The sequence below is a fragment of the Morus notabilis genome, unplaced genomic scaffold (assembly GCF_000414095.1).
Source record: "Morus notabilis unplaced genomic scaffold, ASM41409v2 Scaffold1499, whole genome shotgun sequence".
In the NCBI taxonomy this organism is placed as follows: domain Eukaryota; kingdom Viridiplantae; phylum Streptophyta; class Magnoliopsida; order Rosales; family Moraceae; genus Morus; species Morus notabilis.
In genome coordinates this window covers 180,720-200,586 of record NW_010360653.1, presented here as the reverse complement: position 1 = coordinate 200,586, position 19,867 = coordinate 180,720, and the positions used below count along the sequence as shown (strand labels likewise).

At 40.7% G+C, this 19,867-nt stretch overlaps 1 protein-coding gene across 1 annotated transcript; it reads right to left on the bottom strand.

The window, feature by feature from the left end:
• Nucleotides 1-376: 376 nt before the first annotated feature.
• LOC21391621 lies at nt 377-18,650 on the bottom strand. Its single transcript, XM_024164832.1, is given in 28 exon segments — nt 377-964; nt 1,079-1,182; nt 9,054-9,137; nt 9,216-9,260; nt 9,476-9,547; nt 9,629-9,709; nt 9,815-9,854; nt 9,856-9,893; nt 10,705-10,779; nt 11,333-11,380; nt 11,454-11,537; nt 11,630-11,737; nt 11,861-11,923; nt 12,036-12,200; nt 12,303-12,440; nt 12,536-12,583; nt 12,890-13,135; nt 13,208-13,324; nt 13,834-13,902; nt 14,334-14,930; nt 15,113-15,673; nt 15,817-15,954; nt 16,474-16,648; nt 16,874-17,042; nt 17,178-17,283; nt 17,362-17,454; nt 17,966-18,125; nt 18,266-18,650. Coding segments are annotated over 28 exon segments (3,975 nt in total). The 5' UTR covers nt 18,484-18,650; the 3' UTR covers nt 377-831.
• Nucleotides 18,651-19,867: the final 1,217 nt, after the last annotated feature.

Below are 19,867 nucleotides of genomic sequence, written 5' to 3'. Positions count from 1 at the left end.
ATAGAAAGTAATGGATAACGTAATGGGTTAATAGTATTCTCTTTCTGTTGTTTACTTATCCCTATTATGAAGTGGAATCAGAAACAATCTGACCGTTCGTTACGTTAGTTTAAATCATAATTTAAGTTCTTACTACATAATTTCTCTAATAAAAATTTAAATTTAACTTTTTTAATTGCAGTGTTTTCTCATATGAATTCACTTTTTAACTTGATCAAGTGAAATAAATAAAGCTTAGCTACCATTACTTAAAGTTGGGCAACAAAATTTATAAAGTTAATTACTAAAATGTCTCTATGCATAATAAAATAACCATATAAAAATAATCCAATGTTTACTGTACTCAACGTAAAATAATACCAAGAGAAGATTTGGGATTAAGATTTCCTTGTCACATTCTCTACATGCTGACACTATTAAATCATCATTTCTATGTTAAAAGTAAACAAATCAATACATGTAAAAGTAAACATATCTTAAAAGTAGAACTTATACTATCAACGCATTATTCCACAGGCAAAATTCCGACAGTAACTCTTATCTAATTTGCCCGGTTATCAGTGAAATCGGATGGCGCAGCTACTTATTGTGACCTGGAAACATGCTCTATCTATGTCCGCTTATAGGGTATAGTACAACATAACCATTGCTTTTCCATCTGAGAAGACGACTGATGGATTTTCCTGCGTGTTTGATTTTCATTCTGAGCCAAAACATTGGACAACATTAGTCAGCACTTGGAAGGTAAGATTGATCCCGACAAGCCGGTGATGCGTCTGCTGGATTCATCAATGCCAAATTCATAGACTCTTCGGAAATTGAGTTGACATGTCAAGAAGCACCAGATGATTCTTTAGATTTTTCTTTGACCACCTCCTTATCTAAGGTGATCGCTTCTGCAGCCTGTGGCTGACTTGTTTGGGGCTGGGAATCTGAAGCAATGCCCAAAACTACCAATATTGACCTGAAAAAGCAGAAAATAATAACATGAATCATGTCAGTAACCAACTACTGGTTATAGCTTCCCCCTTCCTGCTAAATTGTCTCGGGCAAAAAGAAACGGTTGATTTCAATGAACCTTGGAAGTGAAGATCGAATATCTGGCTGGCTAGCATGCGTAGTTAATGGTGCTTTCAGAGCTGGTGTTCTATTCAATGCATTTTCTAGTTGTGCTGGAGGTAGCTGCAAGATAAAAATACCATCAGAAGAGTTCTAAACTCCATTACTGTTTAAGTCCAACATGGGAAATAATTTCATCACTTCATTAAAACGACTAAAAGAAAAGGAAAGAAAATTGCTGAAAAGTATATTTCGATTTACAAAAGCTAGAGTAGAATTGAATTTGTACTTGTGTTTTCCCTTTGAAACATTCTGGTTCTTTTTTTTTAATAAGAAACGATAAATTTTATTAAAAATAAAAACTAGAAGAGTACAAAAGGGGACAAGACGTCTGTTAGACTCCTATTCTCTGTTAGTAGAATTGAGACAGAATTCCTAGGAATACTATCGGAAGCTTGAATTGTATTAATGGCGGACGATTGGTTACAAGGGGGATAAGGGGATTTTCGAGAGATCCCTTGCTCTCCTAGGTTCCACTCTCGGAAGTATACAGATGATTCGATCCCCTTCTATTCCCCTTCCTACTCTATTTATACTACTAAGCCTTATTCTCCCTCACTGATCCCAATGCTAACTAACTAGTAACTTCCTACTGACTCAGCCACTTCCTAATTCCTCTTCCCGAGCTCCTCCCTCCACGTCAGCCTCCACTTGAGTTTCAGCTGCCAACCTTGGCTCGTGGTGGCGTTTCCTCCGAACATATGTAAAACGCACGGGGGGCTTATCATTACCCCCGCCCCAAAGACGCACCTTGTCCTCAAGGTGAAAGTGAGGAAATTGTGCATCAATAGCAGCATACGACTCCCACGTATCTTCATGTTCCGGCAATTGAGCCCAACGAATCAACACCTCCAAATCAGAACGACCCCCATGAGGCGTATGTCGCACCCCAAGCAGATCAGCCGGCTCTGCGCACATCTCCAAATCACCGGTCAGCTGGGCTGGCAGAGATGAGATGGCCTGCCCTTGTCCAACCACCCGACGTAGCTGAGAAACATGAAACACCGGATGAATGGTCGCTGAGTCTGGCAAAGCCAGACGATAAGCGACTGGCCCCACGCGACGCACAATGCGAAAGGGACCGTAGAAACGGGGGCTCAACTTCTCATTACGACGGCGCGCCAATGAAACCTGACGGTAAGGCCGGAGCTTAAGATACACTAAGTCTCCCACAACAAACTCCACATCTCGCCGTTTACCATCCGCAATCGCTTTCATCTTCTGTTGAGCCCGAAGAAGATGGAATTTGAGTAGATCTAACATGGCATCTCGATCTTGTAGTTGGCGCTCGACGGAATCCACAGGTGACGACCCCACACTGTACCGCAGCAATGGTGGAGGCAAACGGCCATAAACCGCTTGAAAAGGAGTCATGCGCGTGGCAGTATGAAAGGAAGTATTGTACCAATACTCGGACCAAGCCAACCACTTATGCCACTGCCCGGGCTTATCGCAAGTAAAGCAACGTAGATACGTTTCCACACTCCTATTAACCACCTCGGACTGGCCATCGGTCTGTGGATGGTATGCCGTACTACGCGAGAGGATAGTGCCCATCTGTTTGTGTAAGTCCGTCCAAAAACGGCTAAGAAAGACTCGGTCCCGATCCGAAACAATAGAGCGAGGGACCCCATGTAGCCGGACCACCTCCCGGACAAACAGTGCTGCAACCTTCTCTGCGGTAAACGGGTGCCTCAAAGCCATAAAATGGCCGTACTTGCTCAAACGGTCAACAACCACTAGGATCGTATCGTAGCCCTCCAATGGGGTAGGCCCTCAATAAAATCCATCGATACATCTTCCCACACCTGTTCCGGAATAGGTAAGGGTTGCAATAATCCTCCCGGAGCCAAGGTGGAAGCCTTACACCGTTGACATATCTCACATTGACCCACATATGCGGTAACATCTCGCTTCATTCCTAACCAAAACCAGTCAGCCGCAATTCGACGATATGTCTTCAATCCCCCCGAGTGGCCACCTAACACTCCGTTGTGATATGAATGTAGCAATCGCTGTACAATCGGAGACGTGTGAGCCACCACCATCCTACCCTTATACAACAAACGGCCTTGTCTGATGGAATAACCGGGAAATGCAGCCGGGTTGTTAGGCAGTTCCGACCAAATCTTGACTAACCGGTCATCCTGCAACACCTGTTGATGGATTTCTTTGGTGTTGACAAATGTGGAGGCCGTCATGGTGGCCATAGCTGGCCCAACTACCACTCGTGACAATGCATCCGCAGCCCTATTCTCAACCCCAGGTCGATATTGGATCTCGAAGTCATATCCCAACAACTTGGTGAGCCATTTTTGGTGTTCCATGCTAACTAGACGCTGCTCCAACAAGTATTTAAGGCTGCGCTGATCCGAGGAAATTGTGCATCAATAGCAGCATACGACTCCCACGTATCTTCATGTTTCGGCAATTGAGCCCAACGAATCAACACCTCCAAGTCAGAACGACCCCCATGAGGCGTATGTCGCACCCCAAGCAGATCAGCCGGCTCAGCGCACATCTCCAAATCACCGGTCAGCTGGGGTGGCAGAGACGAGATGGCCTGCCCTTGTCCAACCACCCGACGTAGCTGAGAAACATGAAACACCGGATGAATGGTCGCTGAGTCTGGCAAAGCCAGATGATGAGCGACTAGCCCCACGCGACGCATAATGCGAAAGGGACCGTAGAAACGGGGGCTCAACTTCTCATTACGATGGCGCGCCAATGAAACCTGACGGTAAGGCCGGAGCTTAAGATACACTAAGTCTCCCACAGCAAACTCCACATCTCGCCGTTTACCATCCGCAATCGCTTTCATCTTCTGTTGAGCCCGAAGAAGATGGAATTTGAGTAGATCTAACATGGCATCTCGATCTTGTAGTTGGCGCTCGACGGAATCCACAGGTGACGACCCCACACTGTACCGCAGCAATGGTGGAGGCAAACGGCCATAAACCGCTTGAAAAGGAGTCATGCGCGTGGCAGTATGAAAGGAAGTATTGTACCAATACTCGGACCAAGCCAACCACTTATGCCACTGCCCGGGCTTATCGCAAGTAAAGCAACGTAGATACGTTTCCACACTCCTATTAACCACCTCGGACTGGCCATCGGTCTGTGGATGGTACGCCGTACTACGCGAGAGGATAGTGCCCATCTGTTTGTGTAAGTCCGTCCAAAAACGGCTAAGAAAGACTCGGGCCCGATCCGAAACAATAGTGCGAGGGACCCCATGTAGCCGGACCACCTCCCGGACAAACAGTGTTGCAACCTTCTCTGCGGTAAACGGGTGCATCAAAGCCATAAAATGGCCGTACTTGCTCAAACGGTCAACAACAACTAGGATCGTATCGTAGCCCTCCGAACGGGGTAGGCCCTCAATAAAATCCATCGATACATCTTCCCACACCTGTTCTGGAATAGGTAAGGGTTGCAATAATCCTCCCGGAGCCAAGGTGGAAGCCTTACACCGTTGACATATCTCACATTGACCCACATATGCGGTAACATCTCGCTTCATTCCTAACCAAAACCAGTCAGCCGCAATTCGACGATATGTCTTCAATCCCCCCGAGTGGCCACCTAACACTCCGTTGTGATATGAATGTAGCAATCGCTGTACAATCGGAGACGTGCGAGCCACCACCATCCTACCTTTATACAACAAACGGCCTTGTCTGATGGAATAACCGGGAAATGCAGCCGGATTGTTAGGCAGTTCCGACCAAATCTTGGCTAACCGGTCATCCTGCAACCCCTGTTGATGGATTTCTTCGGTGTTGACAAATGTGGAGGTCGTCATGGTGGCCATAGCTGGCCCAACTACCACTCGTGACAATGCATCCGCAGCCCTATTCTCAACCCCAGGTCGATATTGGATCTCGAAGTCATATCCCAACAACTTGGTGAGCCATTTTTGGTGTTCCATGCTAACTAGACGTTGCTCCAACAAGTATTTAAGGCTGCGCTGATCCGTGCGGATTACAAAATGATGCCCCAAAAGATACGGCCGCCACTTTTGAACGGCCAAAATAATGGCCATCAACTCGCGCTCATACACCGACTTGTTCCGTGCTTGAGCGGATAGGACTTGACTGAAATAAGCAATGGGCCGTTGTTCTTGCATCAAAACTGCCCCTAAACCAATTTCCGAGGCATCTGACTCAAGCACAAATGGCTTTGTGAAATCCGGCAATGCCAACACCGGCACTTGTGTCATTGCCGATTTCAACCTTTCAAAAGCTTGCATCGTCTCAGCATCCCAACGAAAATTATCCTTGCGAAGCAAGTTGATTAAGGGTCCTGCGATTTGACTATATCCAGCCACGAACTTGCGGTAGTAACCTGTCAACCCAAGGAATCCCCGTAACTCCTTCAAATCCGTGGGAGGAGGCCAATTAACCATGGCTTCTATTTTAGCAGGATCAGCCGAAACCCCTTCTGCCGAAACGATATGGCCAAGGTACTCGATTGATCGCTGGCCAAAACTACACTTCTTGGCGTTGGCATATAGTTGGTATTGCTGCAAAACCGCCAATACCTGGCCCAGATGGCCTGCATGCTCTTCCAAGGAACGGCTGTAGATAAGTATATCATCAAAAAATACGAGCACAAACTTACGGAGGAAAATACGAAGGACGTCATTCATGAGCGATTGAAAGGTCGCCGGAGCATTAGTGAGGCCAAACGGCATCACAAGGAATTCGTAGTGGCCTTCGTGTGTGCGAAAGGCTGTCTTCGGCACGTCCTCGGCTTTCATCCTAATTTGATGATATCCTGATTTAAGATCGATCTTGGAAAACACCGTTGCGCCATGCAATTCATCCAAAAGTTCTTCTATGACTGGAATTGGAAAACGATCGGGGACTGTCTCCCTATTCAAAGCGCGGTAGTCCACGCAAAATCTCCAACTTCCATCCTTCTTCTTAACCAGCAAAACCGGACTAGAGTACGGACTAACGCTTGGTTGAATTATGCCAGCCGCTAACATTTCCCCAACCAATTTCTCAATTTATGTTTTCTGAATATGGGATAACGATAGGGTCTAACACTTATGGGAGAGGTTCCCTCTCTCAACACAATTGCATGATCCTTAGTTCGAATCGGTGGCAATCCTTCCGGCATTTCAAAAACCTCCCTATACAAACTCATTACCTCCTGCAATTCCAGGGGAACTACCTCCTCTTTAATTGGCGGTCTCACTCCCAGAGCCCCTAACTCCACCCACACCCCTTCTCCTTCATGTCTCAAGGCCCTCATTAAAGCCTTGAGTGTTACTGGTGACTTATTCAATCCCGGGTCACCCCTTAATGTAACCTGCCTCCCTCCCAGACCGAACTTCATGAGTAAGGTCTTCCAATTCACAGATACAACCCCTAGGGTTTCCAACCATTGGATTCCCAATATCAAGTCTGAGCTTCCTAATTCCAAAGGCAGAAAATCTTCAACTATTTCAATTCCCTGCATGGAAACTAATACTCCCCGGCAAATTCCCTCTCCTCGCACCGCTAAACCAGTTCCCATCACCACTCCATACCCCCCCGTCCTATCCACTGGCAATTTCAATTTCTGAACCAAATCGCAAGAAATGAAATTGTGGGTCGCCCCACTATCAATTAACAAAATTACCTCACGCCCGTGAACGATTGCTTTAAGCTTCATGGTTTTCGGGGCTGTTAATCCCACAACTGAATTGAGGGATAATTCCACCATTTCTTCTTCTTCAGCCATTCCGGTCTGCTCTGTCTCCTCCTCTTCCCATTCCTCTTCCTCACGGACAATCATGACCTGTATCTCCCGATTCGGACAACGGTGACCGAAAAAATACTTGCCATCGCATCGGTAACACAGCCCTTTCTCCCTCTTAGCCTGTAGTTCCGCGTCAGTCATCCGCCGGAACGGCGCCGATCCCGGGCCCTGGTTCGTCGTCTTCCGTTCGTCTCCCACCCTTCCTTTCTCGTTCGAACTTCCATTAAAACGCGGACCGGATGTGGTCGTTTGGCCATTTCTTTGTTCATTAACTCCTCTTCCCCAAACCGGAAACGTTGGGCCCTGGCCTTTTGGGCCACGTACCAGCAGGTTACGCCCCCTCTGGGCTACCTCCATAATCCGGCCCAGCCCAAACGGTTTCATCAGTCTTATCTCTGCCCGCACCTCAGGCTTAAGTCCATTAACAAACGAACTCTCCAGAACTTGCTCGGAGACGTCCGTCAACGGCGCCGCCAGCACCTCGAATTGCTTCCGGTAATCTCTCACCGTCGTCTCCTGCCGGAGGGACAACAACTTCTCGCACAAGCTGCCTTCTTGTGTCGGTCGGAATCGTTCGAGAATCATCACCTTCAACTCCGCCCAATTTCGAATCATCCGCCGCCCATCCTCCCATTGAAACCATGCCAAGGCTTCTCCGTCGAGGCTGACAACTGCAACATCCAACTTTTCGTTCTCTGTCAGACCGTTCATCGTAAAGTATCTCTCAGCCCTAAAAGTCCAGCCATCGGGGTTTTCGCCGTTAAACGTCGGCATCGACACTCTTCTGGTCCGACAGTCGGCTCGCGTTCCAAATTCACGCGGTTGCCTGACTCTCTCGCTCGACTCTTCTCCTGGCGTCGTCTATCTCGCCGGAGCTTCTACTCCAGCTGTCTGGAAATTCCGCCGTTCTTGATGCTGAATATTCATCAGTTCCTCCATTCTAGCCAGCAGCAAATCCATGCCTTGCTCCAGTCGAGGAATTTTTTTCAATTCCTCACGCACCTCCTCGAATTCCCTTGCGAATTCCTCTCTCGTTACCTCCGTCTTCTCCTTCTCGCGGTCATCGGTACGTCTCGTCATACCAGGACAGTGCTCTGATACCAAATGTTAGACTCCTATTCTCTGTTAGTAGAATTGAGACAGAATTCCTAGGAATACTATCGGAAGCTTGAATTGTATTAATGGCGGACGATTGGTTACAAGGGGGATAAGGGGATTTTCGAGAGATCCCTTGCTCTCCTAGGTTCCACTCTCGGAAGTATACATATGATTCGATCCCCTTCTATTCCCCTTCCTCCTCTATTTATACTACTAAGCCTTATTCTCCCTCACTGATCCCAATGCTAACTAACTAGTAACTTCCTGCTGCCTCAGCCACTTCCTAATTCCTCTTCCCGAGCTCCTCCCTCCACGTCAGCCTCCACTTGAATTTCAGCTGCCAACCTTGGCTCGTGGTGGCGTTTCCTCCGAACATATGTAAAACGCACGGGGGGCTTATCAACGTCCACCAAACATCCAGAAGAGAAAAAAGCAAAACAATAAACAGCGCAGGGATTTAAAGTACAAACAGAACCCCAGACTCAGCACAAGATAATGTCCCAGCCCCTAAGCAAGTCTGAAAATCAGACTCCACTAAAATCTTTCAAATGAGACTCCGCTAAAATCTTTGAAACATTCTGGTTATTTGTCCAAAACATTCCAAACAATAGATCCACTCACTAAGGAAGAACATATTTAGATTATCAAACAAAAAGTATCGAGGCTTTAGAAGCATAAATGTCCCTAGGCTAAAGCCCTGATGTCCTCAGATTGAAGAGCACCTCAAAATTGCTTTTTATAACAATGCCATCAAAAGTACACATCAAAGCTTCTACCCGAGAGAGAGAGAGAGAGAGAGAGAGAGAGAGAGAGAGAGAGAGAGAGAGAGAGAGAGAGAGAGAGAGAGAGCTAAAGCCCTGATGTCCTCAGATTGAAGAGCACCTCAAAATTGCTTTTTATAACAATGCCATCAAAAGTACACAGCAAAGCACAGAGAGAGAGAGAGAGAGAGAGAGAGAGAGAGCAGCATAGAGGGACGGAATAGTAGTTAAAAGTAACGATGAGAATACATGGCTCTCAGCAAATCCTTAGATGCGAATCAATTCTAAAAACATAAAAGGCATAGTGGGCTTCTATAGACACACCTGAAGCAACACACCAAATGATTGAGGCTTTGTCAAGAACGCACACTTCAAGAATCCTACCCACAACTTGGGATATTTCCATATCTGCGACAGCTTATTGAGTCAAAAGATGAAGAAAGCAAAAATGCTAAATGAATTGCAATTAACTTGACATAATATTACCTGTTTGCTTACAAGTCGAGAGAGAATCTCCATCACAAAATCCACCTGTAAAATAAGCAGCAAACCCAAAGCTATAAGACCTTAAAATTATGTGCCAAAGGTGTAAAAGAGAAAAACAACGTTTCTACCAAAAAAAAAAAAAAAGGAGAGAGAGAGAGAGAGACAAACAACGTAGTTGTCTACCCAACAGAGAATATTACTGAACTCCCTACTTACTCTTCAATTAAATGTGCAACAGACCTTGCTTATTAAATTCTTACCAGTGCTGGAAAAGCACCTATAGCTTGTAATACTGTACGCATGAACAGTATAGGCAGAGGAATTTGCTCAACCTGTAAGAAAGGTTGGTAAGCTCTGAGTTCAGCTTGAAAGTTGTACGCAAAAGAAAGATAAAAGTTTCCACTAGTGCAGACCAATTGATTCAAAACTTTAGCAAGAACTTGTTGGGTGAATGTCTGCCGCTGTTCAAAGCAAGCGTTGCATGCATCTGTGACCTGCTATGGAGTATCATCAGTTAGCAAGCCCAGCATCATTAAATTTAAAAGACAGTGAAGTTTTATACAAGAGAAACAGAGGGGTTGGAGTTTGCAGAGGCATGCCTTCTTCAATGGAATTCCATCTCTATCAGGGTCAATCCCATTCAGCAGGAGCAAGTAGCGGACCAGAATGTGGTGAACCCTGTGTAAATGTGTCTCAAATAATCAAGTAGTGGACCAGAATGTGGTGAACCCTGTGTAAATATGTCTCAAACAATCTATATACAAAACTCACTAACAGTAAAATAATGAATGTCTAAAAGCAAATAGTTTTAGATTAGTTCTACAACCTAAATCCTATTTTAAATGTATTACAACTTCATATAACCAAATTCCAAACAGAGTAAATTTAACTAGAGAAAGATAAAATCAAATAGCCTAATAATACTTGTTTATTGTTAGGAACAAGAACAAAAATAATAAAAACAGAACACTTTAGATGCTTGTATAGGAAATGACAATAAACCTAATTTGAGCATCTTAAAAGGATTAAAACAAGTAGCATATAATGCTTGTTCATTGTTTGGACCAAGAATAGCAATAAGAAGAACAGAACACTTAAGATTCTTGAATAGGATTCAATAAATAATAACGAACCTAATTTACGCAACTTAAAGGGGAAAGAAAGTGTTAGTCGAGGAAAATGGCAGACATAAATGCTCAAAAAATTCCTGCATGGCTGCTTAAGTAGAAAATCAAATCTCTATAGTGGTCAATAAATATATATACAATATCCTATCCTCTCAGAACATGCCATGGATGAATTTATAATCTGCTTAATGGTTTTATCCATCAGAAATTAATCAGTAAGGACACGTGATAATATGTTATTTTTTACAATTGTCTTGTGCGATAAGATAACAACAAACTAACACCACTCTTATAGAAAAGCACCCATGATCACAAGTCCTTTCACCTCATGTGAGCTCAAAAAATAAAAAATAGAAAGATACCTGTAATATCCGCGCGAGTGCCACTCGGAACTTATCTATAGGAAGATTCACAACTTGGGGAAAGTTCAGCAAAACCTAACATAAGTCGGAAGCTAATTAACTTACTACAAGTAAAAGATAAGACGGCAACTCTAAATTAAACCAACTTAAAGCATTGAAAGTACGAAAGTCCAACAATAATCAGTAAGGAAACATCTAATGTCTACAATAACCAAAAATTAAGCATAAACAGCAAGAACAGACAGTCATGGAAAACAGACAAGAATTCATCCAGAAACAAGCATTAAAGGTATAAAATCAAACCAAAGTTTAGATACCAAAAGTCCCAAATAAAATATTTATAAGATGATTACTGCATTTATAAGCCCTTGGGTCCCCCCGTCTACACCCCACCACCCCCAACACACACACACCACCACCACTTGCAAGTGTGAGTTCTACACAATGGATTACTAACATAAGAAGGAAACTTCTAATGTTGACAATAATTAAAAAAAAATTAAGAAAATAAAATCAACTGGCAAACAACACAACAGACGAGGGAAACAACCAAGAATTCATCAAGAAAGCATGTAAAAAAGTAATAACGTGTGCGCTATGCCAAAGTTGGGTCAAAGAGGGAAATAACCTCGTCCTTCGATAGAAATGGTAATATTGGAATAAGTATCTCAGCGTCCTGCAATAAATTAGAACCAAACACATATCAGCTCACACTTTAGTTTAACAGTCAGTAAAACTGAATGATCTACCTTCAATTTTGAATCATATAACTTCTTAATGGTAAATATCAATTCTTGAGAAGGAATCGTTCCATCTGTCAATGTATGCAAAACCTGATACAATGTCCCAAAGATGTAGACAGGAAAGGGTGTTAACATGCTGTCCTTGAAGAGTGATGACCAAATCATTAAATAACTTTTGAAACCTGCATTAGGAGGTTCTCGCTTCCTACTGGAGGATCTGAAATAATTTCAAGAAGATCTGAGGATGAGCCCATAGTGCGGACTAATATTGGGATATGGCGATCAACTGCCTGCAGCAACAAATTAAATAAGTAGAAAAATCATGTGATAGGAATTCAAGCACCAATGCAATATCTGGAAACACAAGAAAATTACTCAAGAAAAAAACAAAAAGACATACAAATTAATCAAACCTGCTTAACTTCCTTCGATGCACTTTTATAAGTAAAAAAAATTTCGCAAAAGAGGGAGTGTTTCTGCCACACAGACCATCAAACAAATACATTCAATTCTATTTGCATTAATCATAAAGTCAACAACTGAACAAAGAATATAAAAGTACTAAGATGTAAAAGAGAGAGGTATCACCTTTGTGCACAAAGCAAAATAAAGTGACATACACCGCTGGGCCTCACAGACTGAAAGGGATGATCCACTTTGAGAAGTACATGATTGATGAGTATCCGAGGACACATCTTTACTGTTGGCACTCATTGATGGAAGTTCATTAAAAGGCTTTTCGGACTCAGAGTCCTGAAAATTTGATTTGAAGACAGAACTAAGTTTGATTAAACCATAATATATCTTACGGTCAAATTTGATTGGACTCCACATGGCACATAAAAAGAGTATTACCTTCCTAAGTTCAGAAATTGGTCCTTCAGCATCCAATGTTTCTGTTGTTTCACCGTTTATTACAGAAAGCAATGTTTCTTTTGCGAAATCTTCTATTCGTTTTGCAATGGATGACAAAGGATAAAGCTTGTTTGCGACCTGTCAAATGGAAAAGCGCATGAGAAGCTAACTTAAAATAGATAAAAATCAAGAGGCAAAACTGTTATTTCACTTCCAAGATGTAAATGAAGTACCAGACGAATAGCCTTCATGCGCACTTCCTCCATATGATGTACCGCACTCTTTCATGGGTGAAAAGAAAATGTCAAAAAAAAAAAAAGGAGCAATATGAAAATGCTATATTGCTAAACATAAATTCTACAAACAAACCAAGTAAAAAATTGAAAAAAAGGGGGGGCTAATATTATAGATCCAAAATTTGTAGTCAGCAAATATCATCACAAATGAAAATGCTTAAACACAGACATGTGCCTCTCTGAAGCAGAAAAAAAGCAAGAAGCAGAAATAGCGTTGATTTTGGTTATTTGCTAGAATTCTGAAAATCAGAAAACAAAACCAAATGTAATGAAGTTCACAAGATGGAAAACCTTTAAAGCAATTTTCAAGCAGGCATCTCGAAAAGGAGGCCTCAGTAAAATCAGGCTCCACACTATGCTCAGACCTTGCGTCACTCGGTCCCCGCTTTGTAATTCTTTCTCAGCCTTGTCAAAGTTTCCAGGTGAGCACATGCGCTCCAATAATTTCAAAACTTTGTCTGGTAAATATGGAACCTCTCCAAGCAATCTGCTCAATGATTTGTCTGAGGGAGGAAATGAGTCTCTTAGCGTTTCCACCTGCATTAGAATAAAGACTCCTAAGCGGGCATTATTCAAAAGGACCAGTGAACTGAACATAAGACTACATACCACAGTTAAAAGGAACATCTCGTAAACAGAAGTAGCAGTTCTGGAAGAAAAGAAATCGTGGTCCTCTTCTGCTTCCCCAAACAACCTGTACAGGACGCGCAATGTCAACTCGTGTCCCTGAAGAAAATTTGTTAGTAACAATCAGTTTGTTAGTAACAATCAGTCGTGCACAAATGATAAATCAGATAAAAGAGCACACAAATATCATGTGTGAACTATTTATGACTACCAATAATGAGCATCAAAGGAAACACAAGTACAGCAGATGCAACAATCGTGAGTGAGTCATAGATTCACTTTACCACTTGCAATCTCTCATCCACTATCGAAAATTTGAATTCAAATGTTTAATGACCTAGACTATGATTATCTAAAAGAAAATACCTACAATAAGGTTAAAGAACTTAACTACCAGGTCTTTACCACATGCCAGAACACCATTATCTTTAGCTGTTACTTTTCCCATCACTACAACCAATTTCACTAACATTACATTTGGTAGTAAGGAGAGAAAAAGTGATGGAAAGAAAATATGTAAGAAATAGAAAATTGGAATGACAGAGAGGATATTAGTTATGCCTTAGGTTGTTTGGTAGATAGGAAGGAAAGACCAAGAAGTAGCTTGCCTCATGATTCGTATAATCTGCCAAGATGTGTGTTTGTATCAGCTTCCATGAATCTAACTCTAAGGGAAACTGCAAAAATCAACAAATGAGTTTCAAAACCATATCCACACAGAAATAACAAATATTGAGACGAGGCCAAACAACTTTGCTTGATGAAACTCTATAAAAAGTTCATAATTGATCTGAAAACAAGTTTTAGAAGCTTACATGAGTAACCGTGCATAAAAAAAGGTTATCAAAAAATTTTCTATAAATTATTAACGTCCTGAAGAGTACAAGAAGGCAGTAGAGTTTGAAGGTATGAATAATTTGAAATGGAGTACATATGATCTTCCCAACTGCTTTGTATGGGAAACTTTACTAAACCAAGAAAGGTCTAAACAAAAAGATCAACTGATAAAACAAGCCCAAGAACCAAATTGAATAAGGAACTGCAATATCAAGTCTCTCACAAGCTTTATAGATGAGATTTAGTATCGTCAAGAAGCTAGAATAACTACCTCAACTCCCAAGTGTGCAAGCAAAGAAGATCGAATTTGTGAACCTCCAGTAACTGTTGTTTGCTTATATGCCTCAACAACACGAACAAAAGCTGATTTCTGCAAATTATCCTTCTCGTCATCAGCAAGGTTGACAACAGGTGCTGACATCTTTGGCAGGACAAAATGATGGGGCAACCCAACTGAAGTTGCTGTGGAGGAAACCAAGCTATTGACATCAGAAACAGTTGCTTTTGGGCTTAGCTCGTCAGACCTCTCCGTTGACGTTGATGGAAGTAAATGCAATGAAGTCTTTTGAACAAAACTTGTAATTTTCTCTTGACTGGCATCTTCTACGTCCATAGAGACCAATGACGAAGCAGCAAGCTGTCCTGACAAATTATCATTACGAACAGAAGAATCAAGTCCAGGTATTTCACTCTCCATATTGCCAGCATCATGGATATCAGAAGGGAATGCTAAGCAGCCTTTGCCCATTTCAGAAATATCAGAAGAATCTGATACCCCAGCAGACAACAAGAGAGTTTCTGCTCCTTCATCAATGCCAACAGAAGCAACAGCATTATCTGCTGAACGTTCTTTCTCCACTTCAGGTTTCTGCAATTACCATGAATATGTAAATCAAAGTATCTAAGAAGCTGAAATAGACGAATAATTATTTATTAAAAATAGGCTAAGAACGGCGCCACAAACTATATAAAATCAAACTAACTGGAGGCAAAAACAAAAAGAAACATACAAGAAAGGTTTAATATCAAAGTTAGAAGACAAACTCATACCGCTTTATCATTGACCACTGATTGACGAGTATCTACCAGTGAAGCTATCTTAGGAAACATGCTGGAAAGTGAGAGAACATTAGCAACAAACGACGGCGGATATTTAACTTGAGAATCACTGCCAACTATACTCATATTCTGCACTGGTTCATCACCTGCTTCGGCTATAGCATGAGCTAGAGGAAGGTTACGCATACTAACCATCACTACCTCAGCTAGCAAATCAGCAGAGATACTTGAAATGAGAATCTCTAAAGAACCAACAGCTTTTTCGCCTTGGGCAACCAAGGCACCAAACATAGCTACAAGTTGATGCACAGGACCAGTATCACCATCTCCTTCGGAAGTGGTTGGACCAGTTGAAGAAATGTCATCATATGTAACAGAGATAGTTGTATTTAATTCTTTAGCCGATTCTTCTGAGACATTAGGTGTTGCTCTGATTCGTTTTCCTGGTGTATCCTCATCCTTGACAAAATCACCCTTATCCTGCGATCCAGACCTTTTCTTTCCAAAATTGTTTTGCACAGATTCATATGCTTCAACAGTGGGTTTCTCACCCTGTATATTTATAAACTGTAATATGAGGCTCCAGAAGCACAAGTGCATGTACGTGTACTTTTTTAAGGCTGTCCATTTAGAGGTGTTACAGGTGTATATCAATAAACTAAATTATATTAACACAAAATGAAGGGTGGTGACACCTTAGTAACTAGAATGTCTTCTTGCACATCTCTTAGACCTCCATTAGCCTTGCAAATATGGTGGACTTTCTCTGCTGAACTTTTTGCTGAACCTCCAGCATTCATCTCTCTCAAAGCCCCAATTAAACGATCGCGCCACTGCACAAATCAAATTATTCATAACTTGTAACTTGTTATAAGTTAGAAACGAGTAAATCTTCAAAGCAAAAATCACACGCCACAAAATCCGAAACTCCAACGTAAGCTACTTGGAAAGACGACTATATGTTGCTTAAGAAAAGAGATATGCCAAAAAAGCTAAGGAGAGTAATTTGTGACACCATATCAGAGACACTTATGAATTTAAAAATTTTAACAGGCATTATTGAAAAAATGTGTGTGTGTGTGTGTGTTCAAGGGGGAAAAAAGACTTGTCAGAAACAAATATATATATATATATATATATGTATACATATATATAATTTTCTTTTTCTAATTGCAAATCATTCATAGAAAGAACAATGTAAAGTTAAAAAGTAGTTGTTGCAGGATTGCATTAAACCAAGTCTAAAGACTGGTGATACAAGATGGGAAGATGGGGACAATTACGTATAAGAGACTTCACCAACCATAAACTAAAGAATATGATTTATAAGTTCAGTGAAGTGTGAAATGTACCGGTGCAGCACCCGCATGCGTGCACTTTAAACAGGTGAGGAATGCATTTTTTAAAGCATAATGTGCCCCGGAAATATGCAGCCCATTGATGACAGAGCTTGAAAGCTTCAGACCAAGTAAAACTGGGAGAACACGCCCATAGAACGCAGGCCTCTTCTTTGCAATTGCTGAAAGGCTGAAATAATACATTAGACAAAAACAGAGAAAAAGCACTTCAGTATACCTAGCAGAAACAGTAATCAAATAACTCAGATAAAAATAAATTAAAACTGAAAGACCATTCTCTTTAAGCAATCAAATTCTAAAGCAATAGGGACGACCAATATGTAGGATGATATGTACACTCTGCCTTGCTTTGTAAAAATGAAAATTGTATATAAAACCAGAAAAGGGCGAATACCTATTAATAAGCACAATTATTGTTGAGTTACTGAGAGAGTTCCCAGTAGGCAACCTGAGTTGATCAAGCAATAAACCCATACTTTGACTGGCCTCAATCGACAAATCTCCAACATTGAGTACCGGATGACCCCCACGAACCCAAGATATATTAAATTCAACCGGGTTTTCTGCAAGGCAGTTAATCAATGCTGTGTAAGGATAGTCTATGAGTGATTTATGTGCTAGAATTGAGTCATAATTGAGTACACACATTCATCTCTCAGACCAAAGAGTGCCCAAAGGCAGAATCAAGTTCATGTTACCTTCATGAGAGGGAGGCTCTGGTGAGCCATTAGGATCAGGTGTGTAAAGAAGAATGACTGCCACAACAAACTTCAAGGCTAGCAACCTTATCCCTCCACCTCCGGGCTTGCAAACATGTTATTACAGTGAATAAGACTATGAATAGAGCCAATATGCATAATTCTCGTAAAGCTTATTCCTTACCTGAAAAGCAATCGAGTAAATTTTCTCCTTCAACTTCAACATCCATTCCCACGATGACTCGAGAGAACCGTCCAATTCACTAGAATGCAGACCCTACTAAACGAAAATGTGCGTCAGTTATCATCTATAACTATTAGGTACAGAGGATATGTCTGAGACCTACCCGTGGTTTTCATGTCCAACTAAGTTATGATATTTACAAATTTGTTTGGAAATAAGCAAATCAAAAAGGTATCTCAACCACAACAGTATAGAACGTCCAAAATGTGCATAGAGGTCTTAAGGACGTCACCATTTAGAAAGTAGCAGCAGAATTATCCCCATAACCCATGTAAGATTTAGCCAATTCGTTCTCTTGAATTCCTCAGAGATAGATACGAGGTAACAAAACCACTCGACCAAATTTTTATTCCTCTTCTTTACTTTGTAACAAAACCACTCGACTAAATTTTTATTCCTCTTATTTACTTTTTCATTATTTTACGTCAATTTCCAATTATGAATAAGCAGTGGGATGTGAACAACCATGTTAACATGCTTGAACGATCAAAATGGCAACCGAATCAAGATAACTAAAAAACTATAGATCGATGGATAAATTCACCTGAACTGCAATTCTCTCAAGAGTACGACGAAACAAATTAATTCCACAATTAATGCCTTGTCGAGCAACGGCCGGTGTAGCATCATTCAAAACCGTAATCAACACAGGTACAATTTCAGGTAAGAACTCCACATACTTCAATCCAATTTCACCAATGATTCTAATTTCGAAAGCAAAATAAACAATTAAAAACGGCATTGCGGAATAATTCTTGCCAATGAGTGTAACTTTCCCGGGAAACAAACAGAATAATCAAACATAGTAAAAATAGAAAGACAGCTAGGGTTTTAGGAAGCGTACTTGGTGGCGAACTTGCGAACTGGACCGAACCTATCGGACTGAAGCTCAAAGAGACGAGGAAGGAGGTCGGAGAGCGAACTAGGGTTCTCGTGTAGCAAATCATGCTTCAATTGGCGCAAGCGATCAAGCTTCGACGGAATGTCTGTGGCGAACTTGGCCGAGTCCACAAGACCGGCGAGCTTTTCTGTAGAGTTCGCCGTCATCATCATTCCCACCATGGCATTCCGGAACCCTAATTTCAATTTGTTTCAGTGCAAGACCATGAAAATGTGTTGGGGGGAATGACGAGAGAATTAAAAGGTTTTTGTAATCTAATATGGGACGGAGAGGGAGGACTAAGGACGGTTGTACACAAACGAAGAGGCGACGGAGGAGGTTGTTTTCTAATTTCTTGTCTTTGGGGCCCTAGGCTGCGGTCTTGTTCCGTGGCCGTTGTGTTGGGCTGGGCTTTCTAATCACACGTTACGCCTCCAAGGGGAAGAAATTAACGCCATTTATTTCACCGATTTAAATTTTGTTATAATAAAAAAATTTTAAAAATAGTCATATTTAATTTTTTATTATATTAAAAATTTTTCATATAAAATCACATCTCAACTCAAATTAAAAACTCGAATCAGTAAATTAAACAGGCCTTAACCATGTGAGAGAATTTTTACTGAACTTTCGTCTTAATTTATTAGAAAAAAAATAAATATACATTTAAAACTTACATTAGTAAATAATTAATTTACTATTATATAAAAATTAATAGGTCTTTTTAAAAAATTTATTTTCTAATTTTACTCCTTTTTATTTTTTTTTCTCTTTCTTTCTACATCTTCTTTTTTCTCTTTCCTCTATCTGTCGTTTATGGGTTTGTTCTTCTCTCTTTGTGATGTCGCTCTTTCCATCATGTAAATTTAGAATTTACAAAAGAACAGAAATTGTGTTTCTTTGTAAGTACTAGATTTACAATATAAATTTATGATTTATCATAAGAACATAATTTTCATTCTTGTATCCATTAGAATATGGATTGTGTTATCCGTAAATCCTGAATTGACAATGTAAATTTAAAATTTACTATTAAAACACAATTTTTGTTCTTTTATAAATCCTAAATTTACAAGATAAATTCAAAAGTTACTAATATAAGATAAAATATTTTTTAGTTCTACTCGTTAAATTCAATATTTACCAACAGAACACATATTGTGTTCTTTGTAAATCTTAGATTTACCATGAGATATAATTTTTGTTCCTTTGTAAATCTTAGATTTACAAGATAAAGTCATAACTTTAATAATATAAGATAAACATTTTTTTTTATTTTTGCTCATAAATCATGAATTTACTTGGTAGGATTTACTATTAGAATACAAATTATAATACTCTTAAATTCTAGATTTGAAGTGTAAATCTAATATTACCATTAGAACACATTTTTTATTCCTTTATAAATCCTAGATTTTCATAATAAATTCAGAAGTTACTAATCCTTTTTTTAGTTTTGCTCATAAATTTTAGATTTACTCGTTAAATTTAGGATTTACCATCATTATAATTTATTGAATTGTTCAATAGTTAGGCGTGGTCTCATAGAGTTTTTTTTTCCGACCC